The 13291-nt window shown below is 38.0% G+C and overlaps 1 protein-coding gene across 6 annotated transcripts in view; it reads right to left on the bottom strand.

Moving 5' to 3' along the window:
• The window catches only part of MAGI3 (membrane associated guanylate kinase, WW and PDZ domain containing 3), a 302211-nt gene that overhangs the window by 89503 nt on the left and 199417 nt on the right, over nucleotides 1-13291 (bottom strand). For all 6 annotated transcript variants that reach the window (XM_014588240.2, XM_014588239.2, XM_006149615.3 and 3 more), the window contains exon 7: nucleotides 3538-3595. In XM_014588240.2, coding sequence (XP_014443726.1) covers nucleotides 3538-3595 — 58 coding nt within the window. The remainder of the gene's footprint in view (nucleotides 1-3537; nucleotides 3596-13291) is intronic.

The raw sequence follows: 13291 nt of genomic DNA, 5'->3' as shown, positions 1-13291 counted from the left end.
AAAACTGTGATTGATTTTTACCTAATCTGACAAGACAAACAGCATGTTTTATAATTATTGCTTCCATGCTTTGTATACTCTATTCCTTAGAGTAAATCTTTTACTGCCCCTCACCCACTTACTTGCATGTATCACATTTTCAATAAAAAGGCACAATGATTCCTAGCAGTTGTCACTCCTCAGAGAGCGATCTCTGAGGGGTGTCCGGCAAAGGACGTGCATGTAAAGGCATCGAGGTCTCTGTCTTCTGTTCACCTTCGCCGCCTCCGTCGAGATAACCCACCCATGCCGAGGCTGGTCCCCGGCATTTAGAGAGGCAGAATATTGGGACCAGCAGGTGGTGTAGTGGTTAGGGTGCTGGACTCTCATATGACCAACTCTGGTTTGAGTCTTGGACTCAGCAGCTTGAAACTCATGCCAGGAGTGTCTTCATGCATGCCCAAAATCCTCAGAGGAGAATGGAGGAGAAAGGATTGTGGCATGGCCAATCCTTCTGGGAGGTGATCTCCCACTTTCCTTCTCACTGTCTCTGTTTCTCTCTCTCCAGTGGATACACATGCGCTAATGCAAAAGCCTCTAAAGAAATTAGGTACCGACATTTTACATATTTTTAATATCAACAACAACCAAGAATTGACACTCAGAAAAGAATAAATCTGTTTTGGAAGGACTCTGGCACACTGTAACACTGATCAGCTAGAATGACTCATTTTGCCAACCAAGCACTAGAACATAAAAAGAAGTAATTTGTATTTATGCCCTTGGTAATGTGTGGGAGAGGAGAGAAGTATGTGCGTGAGTAATCTCTTTCCTGAAAATTCTTTAACAAAAGAATATAAGATGTATCAATAGTAAAGAGAGTAACTGCACCTGTTACTTTAGACTATCTGTTCGATCCTGGGAAAAAGCATGATGCATTCTTGCATAGAAAAGCATAGAAAAGTTCATCATGACTTTTCCGATAACCCAATGGATTAAAATACTATTCCCCAAAACCAAAACAATACAAAAAAGTGAAAATATTCTCTTTTTCATATAGGTACTTGTACCCACAATATTACTATTTCATAACAGATTTTGTTTTCTACATAACTAGCTGTGAGAATTAAGGAGAATATTACAGATTGTCAGAAAAATTGAGCAAGAGTAGCAAGCAAGCATGATTAAATATGTAATATATAATGTGGAATATCATCTGTATTGAATTTTTGTGTTTAATATATGGATTTTAAAAATTTATCTCAACAAATTCTTTTATGAAGGATTTGAGATATGTAAGCAGATGTATATATTGACTTTATCACCTAAGTATATTGAGACATTTAATGCAATACAATCAAGATAGTATTTCTAAATATACTGGGGGGGGGTGTCCTGCAAAATAAATTTTGCATCAATATAAACACTAATTTCATTTTCCACAAACTTTTAAAAGTACCCTTATTTAAGCATTTTTAGAGAAAGTCTATCATTAAATTTTTGAAAAAAATTCTATTTTCAAAAATAAATTAATCCATTTCAAAGTCTCTTCCTCTGAAAGAGACACAAAGAAAAACTGCCATTGCCGTTGGTACTATTACCTCAAGGCTCCTGCCAAGAGCAATCATTGTGCCATCTGGTTTGAAAAACTAGGAGAGCCAAAGAGTAGCCATTCAAGCAATGGCTCTTATCCCCATCAGCAAACTCAGTGCAGATTACTGCGGTGCAGACTCAAAACCTCACTAAGCTGGGAATCAAGCCACACTCCACAGCTCAGCTGACTCCATGCTAATGTCTTTCTTAATGCAATAAATTACCCTCGTAGAAGATGAGTTCGTTCTGGGAACAATCACACAAAATCATGTGGCCGCTGCTATGGTGCTCCTAATTCAGGCGGTGTCAAACACCTCCATGACAACTGGGTGCAGGTCACTTCAGAATTTGCCCTAAAGTTGCTTCAATATTATATCCTTGCTTAATGGGAACCAGATCATTCAGTTCAAGATTTTGTAACAGACAAATGACTTTCACCTCTTGACCATGTATTCAAATTTACTTATAGTGGATAATAAAGAGAATGAGAATGATTATCTCAGAAATGTTCAGCAGTGTCAATGGCAAATAATGGCTGATGGAAGCCCAATTTAAGTAGACTAAATAATGAGGTGAAGAAAAAAATCCCACAAAATCTTTTCAGTTGGCCCCCTAATATCCCTTTGACTTGAAAAATGGTTGTTTCTTCCTTTAGTTTAACTTAATTTGGCTCAGGGAAAAAAATAACAAGAGAGCTGCTGCATACTTTTCACATCACACTATCAGTAAGATATTATATAACACAGTGGAAATAAAATTATAGCCTTTCAAAGGAACCAAAATATTGAAACTGTGAGGTTATATACCAAGGGTCAACCTAATTGAGTCTTTTCCTTAGGGTACACGTTGGATTTTTAGAAGTCATTCCAAAAATCTCTGTAATCACAGTGACTCGACAACCTACACATCAGGACAAAGACGAGAGTTACGACAGGAGTCAGAGATACTTACTTTAGGGATAATTACCAGGAAATGATACTGGTCTATGCCAAACAGTTATGAAAAAATAATAAACAGTCACAAAGCTAGAAGATTCTCATGTTTGCTAGGTAATGATAACATTTTGCCTTCACTGCCTAGGCAGCAGATTCAGAATCCTAGTTTCCAGGCAAACAGTAATGTTTCTGATACAATTATTTGCCTGGTTTTTACACACCTGAGGTCAAAATTCTTTGTAGCATCTGCAAAGAAAGCAATCCCAATGGTTGTAACAAGACAGTAATTAGATAAATAAAGAAACAGGAAAGAAAAATTAGATTTGGCATTAGCCTAATTACTCTGGCTGACACAGGCAGGTGTTTGGTGCCCCTCTCGGATATATATTTATGTTTAAATTTAACTGTAACAGCTGCATAAGAAGCACTTCATCCCTCCAAAAACTTATTAAATTTTACTTGATTAACTCCTTAAGAAGAGAGCAAGCCTTTTAATCATACTCTTCACAACTTTGGGCCACAACTTGAACGGAATGATCTGGTTCTCATCAAGCAATACATAATATGGAGGCAAACTCAGGGCAAATCTTAAAGTGACACGCTCCCAGCTGTCATGGAGGTGTTTGAAATAGCCTGAAATAGAAGCATAACGCTCTTGAAGTCCTCTTGTTGCTCCCACAAGCACAGTGGGGTAGTGTCAAAGTGGCCCTGATAGTTCATCTAGTCTAGAGCCGTCACTTCCATTTCCCATCCACCACCTCGCCCTCTAAAGGCAATCGCAGTAATGGTGGTGTCTCCAGCTCTTAGTCCTCCGGGCAACTTCTCTTTTTCTCAGCTAAAAAAATCAAATCCAACTTCTGAAAGCCCCGAGGACAGTGAAGTAAATGCTGACTACCCCATCTCCTTATTGCCTTAGTGGAAAACCTTGAAAACAGGGTCACAGAAGCATAAAGTGCTGCATCCAGTATTCTCTACAGCCATATGCTGGGAAAAAAGTTGGGGAGAACATTAGTGAAGGTAACAAACTTACTCAACATAGTATGTCCCATACTGAGGGTCCTCTATCTTCTCCCAGCCATAAGGAAGCTCTGTTAAAAAAAAAAAAAAAAGGTGAAATACCAGATTCAAAGCCAATAGAAAAAAATTAATTAATAAGTGAATTTGTTTTTATTTCACTGTACTAATACTTGGGAGTCAGAAAGCTGAGGCTCACGTTCAAAGAACAAATAGAGTTTGAGGGTCTTCTAAACTAAAAGGTGTTTTCTGAAGCATGAGCCATAAAATAACTGATTTTGAAAAAGCATTGCCTATTTCTTCCACTTTAAAAAGCTCAATAATGCTGACATGAGACACATTCTGCAGCACAATACAAGCACCAGCTGCTTGTTAAATTTTTTACTATTACATGTAAATTACTTGTTATTACATTCCGATCCACTTTTCCCCAAAGGGAAGTCCAGCCTTGGATTTTTGCCATTTCAAGTGGGCAATCTAAATGTGCTTAAAACCTACGGAAGTACCTGCATTTCCTTCCATTAACTTGATCTGAGTATCTGAAGGAACACTAATAACTTCCAGCCTGTCTTGTATAATCTGTATTTTGAATGGTAACAAAGAAATTTCTTACTTAGCATTGTTATATGTTATTTATTCTAAGTAGCCAACTAATAAAATATAAGCAGAAAACTGAACACATTTGAATTTCTGATAGTGAAAAATCTTATCTGGCCTTTCTAACATAAACTGACTATCAAAAAAGAATCCTCTTTTCCCTCCCACTTTGTCTGCATTCCTTGTAAAGTTCAAGTTTCTAAATCTTATTAGTCAGACATGGATTAAGTTGGCAGCAATGTTTCTAGCAGGTGGTTCAAGTGCTATCAATTAGGTATAGGAGACAAGTAAGAAGGAATTTTTACAAAATCCACAGTTGACACAATGATGTCCCATATTTCTTTCTTCAGTATCTTTAGAGTGTTTGCGCTATGATGAAAAACACACACACGAAGTATGCTAGACAGCAAAGAGGCTTAGAATATACCAAAAGACATTAATTTTATATAATTTAGCCTCAGAAATTAGTCTAATGTAAAATTTAATTATAATGACATATCATATTTATAAAAAATTCTATTATAATGAACTTGACAAACTATGCAAACTGTTTTGCTGCAACAAAAATCATTATTCCACATACAGAATAAAAGATCACTAGCCACTTGATGAAAACCTGAGTCATTCCCACCCCTTTTATCTAGCATATTGTTTTGCACATATTTGATTGGTGGTTTCAAAGTGTGGTGTTTTCTTGTGATTTTCTTTTGAAACCCCTGGCTGCAATGCACAAGGTGGAAAATAATATACTAGTTAAAATATTTAAATTGTTGAAATATGTTAAAACAGAAAAAACTAAGAACTGAAATACACTTAAGTTCACATTGATCTTCCCCAGTTATGAAGTAAATGGCCATCAGTTAAACAGGAACAATATTTTACCACCAAACAACCTTTACACAGATAAGAGTATTTTTTGATTATATCTCAAAAAATATGCTATGGTGATATTACTGAAGCATTATCTTCATGGACATTCCACAAAAAGGGTGTTGTTTTTTTTTTTTTAATTTTAACAGAAATTTCTTTGAAATAGCATGGAAATGAATGGTGATAAGGATAAATTCTATAGCTGTACCACAATTGGATTTATGCCTTGTCTTCAAAGAAGTTTGGAGAATTAAAAGAACTACAGCGATAACTAAAACAGTTCATATGATATCCAAAAAAATCACCAACATGGACATATTAATACTTAATAAGGATAAAAGATCAACATAAGTACGTTTCAGTGTTAACCTGGAAAAGGACTTAGCATTTCAACTTATTTTTTAAAATAACTGTTTAATTTTATTTATTATTATTTTAACTTGCTATAGGGCATGTGCATTCACCAGAGAAAGCCAGAGAAATAAAGAGAGAAAACAAGCCACCAGGTCTGGGACTTGAACCACAGTTGGCTATGTGGGAGTCTAGTGCCTCAACCACCATGCCACCAGCTGGCCCCAACTGACTATTATTATTTTTATTTTTAAGAGAGCTCTTTATGCTGTGAGGCACGTGTGCTTGTTGTGGAGACAGAGAAAGCGAGACAGGAAGCGAGAAATCACTCCCAGGGGGAATGGTCCTGCCACAATCCCTTCTCCTTCATTCTTCTCTTGGGACTTTGGGTACGCACAAACATATGCTGGCCTGATTAATGTAGTGGGAGAGAGAAAGCACGTGTGCACGTGTGTACACACAAGCACACAGGATGGATGTATTTTTGACAGTGTCTCACCATCTTGTGATCCTTCCTTCTGCCAGCCTCCCAGTTTTTTTAGCCAGGACCATAGGCACACAGCCTGTTTTCAGGGTTGGGCAGAGAACCAAACCCAGGTCTCCCACGAAATCCCAAACATCACAGGGTGGGGCCCTCCTCTTTTGCCACTGTGCTTCTGGGCCTGATTTAGCATTTTTGTTAGCATTTAAAGCAATTAGCAGCTAACAGATTAAGTACAGCCCTTTCTTTAGAAGAACAAACAAATGCAGCAATTTATCTTGAGTTAATTTTAGTACATTTAAGCCCTTAGCACTGACACCATTGGCCAATTGTTGCAAGGCAGATTAATTCAGACAGAGGTAGTTATTATTTATTTGTTCATTTAAAACGAAGGCAAGGGCCAGCAGGTGGCGTGACGATTAAGGTGTCTGGATCCCACATAGCTGACTGCAGTTTGAGTCCCAGATCCAGTGGCTTGAAAGAAAACACCACGGGCATCAGTGTGTGCATGAGCAAAAGGAGGAGAATAAGAAGAGACGGGATTGTGGCATAGCCATCCCCCCACTGGGGGCAATTTCTCTTTCCTTGTGTCTCTCTCTGGCAATACATACTCCCACAGCAAACCAAATAAATAAATAAACAGATAAATAAATAAAATGAAGGTGATTAAAACAAGACCAAAATATCTAGCAATTTAATACACTATTTAGTGAACTGATTAATTCACTTATTTTATTCCTTTCTTTATTTTTCCCCTTTCTTTAACTCCATCTCTTCCTCTCTTCTCCTTTTTCTTATGCACAAAGAGAAATTACAAACAAAACACAGTTCTTGATTCAAGGAATTAACAGTCTAGAGGGGAAGACAGAAGAGATAAGTGGTAAGATGAAGATAAACACAAACTTTTGCTGGAAGTGACACCAACTGCCTAGTAAGAGTAGGTATCAGGAAAAACCTTTTAAAAGTACATGACATTTGAGCAGTCTTAAAGTATGAGTCACAATTAGGGAGAAAGAGATAATTCTAAACAGATCAAAGGACATTGAGGTGTTAAGAATCCTGGCATTTTTTAGTAATTAAGAATAACTTTTTTTTAAGAGAGATTTTTGCTATAGGGTGCAGAGACAGAAAGACAGAAAGTGAGGAATCACCCCCTGGGGGGGATGGCAACACCGCAATCCCTTCACCTCCATTCTCCTCTCAGGATTTTGGGCATGCGCACACATGCACTGGCATGAATTTCAAGTTGCCAGGTTCGGGACTCAAACTGCAGTCAGTCGGGTGGAAGTCCAGTGATGTAAGCATAACACCATCTGCTGGTCCCATTTTAGGGGGCCAGCAGGTGGCATGGTGGTTAAGGCACTAGACTCCCACACGGTCGACTGCAGTTTGAGTTCTGAATCTGTTGGCTTGCTTTCTCAGTTTCTATCTCTCTTTCTGGTCAAATTTTAATAAATAAATAATTTAAAAGAATAATTTGATAGATTGGAGTTGTATATAAATAGATGTCTTACAAGCAAATATTAATCACAACATTCCTGGAATGCCATATTAAGGAATTTTATTTTTATTTTGATGATGACAAAACTGATTAAGGTGGACTATGACACGATTAAATTTATATTTGAGAAAGATGATGGGCAGCAGTAATAGAGGATGAGACAGAGGGAGTGGAGTGAGAATAAAGGCAGACAAATAAGGAAAATACTAGTAGCCTAGATAAGAAGTTAGGAGGGCTGGAAGTGAGGCAGTGGTAGTAGGAGCGGAAAGAAAGAATGAGCAATAGACAAGGAAGTCAGGACAACAGGCTGGCTGGAGAGGCTTGGGCGGGGACTGCAGTGTGGGCTCTGTCCAAAATGCTTCTCTCCCTCTCTCTGCCCCTCTATTTGGCTCTTTCCCATGAGGACTGAGAGAGAAAAACAAGGGAGAAGGCCAAGATGATTCTCTGGTTTCTGGTTTTCTTGGTAATGAAAATGATACATTATCACATACTTACTGAATAACTTGTGTCAAAAATGGCTGAGGGGATAGAAAAGAGGAATTAATTTGGATTCGGAAAAATTTAGGAAACAAAAAGTACCTTGTATAGTACCTAGCACCCACGAACAATCAAGAAACGGCAGGTTCGTTAAAGTTAGAATTTATAGAACTTGGTAGTTCACAGAAACGTGGAGGAAAGAGTCACAAAAAAGTTGAGGATGGAAACTAGATTTCTGCTCAAGCATCTGCAGGGTTGTCATGCCATCTGTTGAAGTCAGGAAGGGAGGGTATTATGCTTGAAGGACCTACAGAACATCCTGGTACAGTATCTAAGAAGCTCTGGTGAGACCAGCGTAATGGTTATGTCGCTGGACTCCCATGTAGTTGAGTGTGGCTGGAGTCCTGACCCAGTGCCCTAAACCATGCCAGTCATGTGTGTGTGTATTTGCATGCCCAAAATCTCGAGAAGAGAATGCAGGTGAAGGGATTGTGGCATGCCGTCTCCTCTGAGGGGTGATTTCTCGCTTTCTGTTTCTCTGTTTCTCCAGCGAGTGCACATGCCCTATAACAAAAATCTCTCTCTCTCTCTCTCTCTTTTTTTTTTTTTTAAAGTTCTTGGCAATAGGACCCTGGTATTCAAAACAGAAATAAAGCCAGATTAAAGGTCTGGGAAATAGTGTAAAGAATGCTGTGGAAGTGGACATGATTATTTAGACAAATCGTGAACAGAAAAAGACTGGAATACAATGGTAGGAGCCCAGACATCTTAAGGAGCAAAGGAGGAAGTAAGAATAGTTAGAGGGAATGGTGTCAAAGAAAATGAGAGTGCGGTCAACAGTGATGAAAGCTTCACAAAATCAACAGGAAAAAAGACAAAGGCAAAAAAGAGTCTATCAGATTTATTAATAGTAATTAGGAGGTTATTTGTATCCTTAATAAAAGTGTTTCACTGAAAGGGTTGGGGGCAAATGTCAGAATATTGCAATCACTGAAAAAATAAGATATGATGTAGAGTTCTTAAGAAAAGATTATTTTTTTTTTTAAACTTGGTTATGGAAAAAGTAATATAAGAACTATGGTCTTAGGGCCGGAAGAAAATGTGTTCACCTATTTTTAAGATAGTAAAGACCTAACCTAATCATCTTTTTTTCCTGTGTTAGAAGCCAAAGCATTCCCCTAAAAAGTTGATTCAAAAGGCAAACCAGGCAGCCTGGTGGCACGTCAGTGATATGCTGCTCAAGTGATGCTGATCCCTACTGGCAGGTCACGAGTTCAGTTCTGTGGCCCGAAAACGCTGGGTGAGAGCCTACAATCCTGTCGCCTTGGAAGACTGGAGGTGGGGGTAGTGGCATGGCATGGGACCCTGTGCTCGTCTTTCTCTCTTTCTCACTCTCACTCTCAAAAAAGAAATAAACTGAAAAAAAAAAAAAAGACAAAACTATTTAGGGTGTATCAAGCATCTGGCTGGTTCCAAAGTTCGTGAATTTATCCTTCATTCTTTCCTCTTCCTGAAATAGGATTTTCCTTAATTAAATTGTATAAATTACATTTGCTTTCTCATAGTAGAGCTCTATTCAGTTGATAATTTTCTTTTACTATTCTCTAAGCTCCAAAATGATATCAACACCCAATACATGTGTAAGCTGACTATAGTAAAAATGTAATCTTTTCTTTCATCATAAGAGAAATGGGTGATTGAGAGTAAAATGTGTCCCTGAATTTGTATTTTAAAGAAAATTACCTTACCAAAACACTAATTATTTTATTTGAGTGGATGATGAATGTGTATATGAACTAAACCTTAATTTAGTGAAAGTATAGAGACACAACTGGGTTCTGAATGTCAGAAACTGGGAAGGAAAGGGCAAGTTTTAGAACCTGTCAGGTCTTTCTAGAAGACCTTAAATGTTCAGTAGAATGCAATCAATGTTTTAAACTATAAATAACTCCACATTAAAAATAATATCATTGGGCCAGTCATGTGGCATGGTGATTACTCAGCTGGCATCCACATGGTTGACCACGAAGTTTGAGTCCTGACCCAGCAATGTGAAAAACACACTAGGTGTGTGCATGTGCATATGTGTGTGTCCAAAATCCCAAGAGGAAAAGGGATTGTCGTATGGCCATCCTTGGGGGGATGCTTTCTCACTTTCTCTTGTTTTCTCTCTGTCTCTCTTTCTCCAGTAAGCACACATGCCCTATAGCAAATTAAAACTACGTTATCATCACTCTGTTCAGCAATGATGCTATGCAAAGCAGTGTAGAGAATTACCAAAGTGAGTCAAATACAGTCCACCCTGAAAGTATTCTAGTGCGGGGCTATTTCCCCCCTATTGAGAGGGAAGACAAAGTGCATTAGCAAAAGTGGGAAACATTGGTAGAGCATAAAACAAATAGGCTCAAGGGTCCATACTGAGGTTTCCCACCAGATACATACAGGCAATGTTAGAAAGGTGTATCCAGTAGTGGAGTGACAGAGTAACCCTTCAATGAAAGGCTTTAGAACATTCCTAGAATACTGAATGCAAGTTTGCTTGTTCTATCTTAAAAAGATAATTAGGATGACTATATAATGTATTGTCCACTTATCAGAATAAAAGGGGACACTATTAATTATTATGTTGGGATAAAAGGAATCTGGATTAGTCCTGGGCTAACCAAGACATATGGTTGCTCTTAATGTAGAGAGCATTAGGGGTACATTCTCATGCCAATTCTTCAAATTCCTCAGATAAGAAAGAATGAGACAAGCATTTCTAGTTTCTCTGGGCCCTCCCACTTTCTCCCCCACTCCCCCCAAAAAGGAAGAATGTCTTATCTGACTAGAGAGTTTTATAAAATGAACTCAATATGTTTTGCTCAAGGACTCTTGAGTTCTCTCACTGTTTTGGATACCAGCCTGCCAGCAGAGGTGCATTCTGGTGTCTTCTCTGCCATACCTACCTTCTGGGCAGACACTTGCAGTTGAACACACAGGCCAAAGATTAAATGTTTAAGTCTGCCTTCTATGGGGTAAAATACCCAAGTCTGTGTAGATGAAGGACTAAAGTCACATTTACTCTACTGGCTGACATTCAGATCTCATCTGTCCATCTCCTGCATCCTCCTAGTGAATGAAGATTAGCTTATTATTTGTGGGCTCCCCAGAACCTTATACACTTTAAGAAATATTTCCAGTAGGTGGACGAAAATGCTCTGGAAGGTAGATAACTTCTTTCCCTTTCCTTCTTTTTCTTCTTTCCCTTTTTCCTCTCCTTTCCTCTCTCCTTCCCAAAACTGAAGTCTCTATTGAAGGGATATACACATAAATAAGACGAAATCATTTATCTCAGAGGGTATCTAGTTATAATGCAATATAACTGCTACAACAGAGATATGTCACGTGGTACTACTGAACACAGAAGAGAGAATGCCTAATACCAATCTGGAAAAGAATGACAAAGGAGGCTACAAAGAAATTAGATTTGAGCTTAGAAAGGTAAGAGGCAAGAGCCAAGTGGACACAGGGAACAAGACTGGTTCCTGGCAGAAAGAATGAGCGTATGGCAAAGGAAAGACTATGTCAAATTGCAATCACAGAATTTGTCTGGAATCAATGAAAGACCATGTATTGCCAAAGCCACTTTGCGCAAGAAGAATGGAATAGAGAACATTTCACTTCCTGGCCCTCAAATATATTACATAGCTATGATAATCAAAACATCATGGTATTGGCACAAAACGGACATGAGGACAAATGGAACAGAGTAGAGATCCCAGGAAAAAACCCCAAAACATACAGATAACTCATCTTTGACAAAGGGTACCAGTCAACCCAGTGGCAAAAGGAAAACATCTTTAGCAAGTGGTGCTGGAAAAACTGGGTATCCACCTGCAGAAAGATGAACCTGAACCCCTATTTGTCATCATTACCAAAAATCAACAGTTTTACAGCTTGCAGACTTAGGTTTAGATCTTTGATTCACTTCAAGTTGATTTTTTATGCTGGGTAAAGTCTCTTTATAATCTCAATGATGTATAGTGATTAAGTGTATAAATAATAAAAAAAAAGTCAAATTGATGATGTAAAAATACTTAGAAAAAAGTTTGAAAAATAAAATCAATGTAAATGCCCATTTAAGTATTTTTTTAAAATGGGTTTTGGTAATTGCATATGCCTGTGTAACTGTCACCCCAATCAAAATGGAAAATATACTTAGATTCCATAGAAATATTTCACTTCACTCTGCTCCCCTTCTCCCTTTTTTAAATTTTTTGTGGAGGGAGGCTTTTGCTATAGTGTATATGCGCTTGCCAGAAAGACAAGAGAGATACAGAGAGACAGAAAGCGAGATATCACCTCTCCAGAGGTGATGGCCACACCATAATCCCTTCTCCATTCTCCTCTCAGGATTTTGGGCATGCACACACACATGCTCAGTGTGAGTTTTAAGCCACCGGGTCTGGGACTTGAACTGCAGTCGACTACATGGGAGTCCAGTGACATAGCCATTATGCCAACTGCTGGTCCCCCTATTCTTTTGCATCTGGCTTATCTTACTCAACATATTTCTCAGATTCATCCATATTGTTGATTGTTATCAACAGGTTTTTCTTTTTATTGATGAGCAATATTTCATTGCATGAATATACCATGAATTTTTTATCCATTGTCCTATTGATAAATATTTGAATATGTTTCCAGGTTGAACTATTATGAATGAGGCTCTGACATATGTTTTATGTCTGAGACTATACCTCATAGGAAACTGCTAAAAGTTTTCCAAAATGCTTATTTAATTTTACATGTCTACTAACAACAAATGAAAGTTACAGTTGCTCTAAAATCTCATCAAGCTTTAATTTTTAATTGGCACATATTAAGAGTACAGGGACCAGCAGTTAGCGTAATGGCTATGTCGCTGGACTCCCACATAGTCGACCGCGGTTCGCGTCCCGGACCTGGTGGCTTAAAACTCACGTCGGGCACGTGTTCGTGCGTGCCCAAGATCCCGAGAGGAGAACAGAGGAGAAGGGATTGCGGCATGGCCATCGCCCCTGGTGGTTGATTTCTCGCTTTCTGTCTCTCTGTTTCTCTCTGTCTGGCGAGCACACGCGCCCTATAGGAAAAAACTCTCAAAAAAAAAAAGATAAAAAAAAAGAATACATAGTGATACAGTACAGTATGATTTTTCAGTCAGCCCATAAATAGAACATATAATGATCAAATCATGGTTAATTAACATATTAAACCTCTGAAAATTTATCATTCTTTTCTGTTGAGAACATTAAAAAATTCTGAGTTATTCTTAATTAACATATTAAACCTCTGAAAATTTATCATTCTTTTCTGTTGAGAACATTAAAAAATTCTGAGTTATTCTGAAACATACAATAAATTATTGTCTACTATAGTTATGCTACTGTAGTACAGAAAACTAGAACTTGTTCTATCTGGCTATAATTTCCTATACATTAGCCAACATCTCTCTTTTCCTCTTTCTCCTCT

Source organism: Tupaia chinensis, unplaced genomic scaffold (assembly GCF_000334495.1).
Source record: "Tupaia chinensis unplaced genomic scaffold, TupChi_1.0 Scaffold000270_2, whole genome shotgun sequence".
NCBI lineage: Eukaryota > Metazoa > Chordata > Mammalia > Scandentia > Tupaiidae > Tupaia > Tupaia belangeri.
The sequence above is the reverse complement of the archived record's forward strand: the minus strand, read 5'-3'. Positions and strand labels throughout refer to the sequence as shown.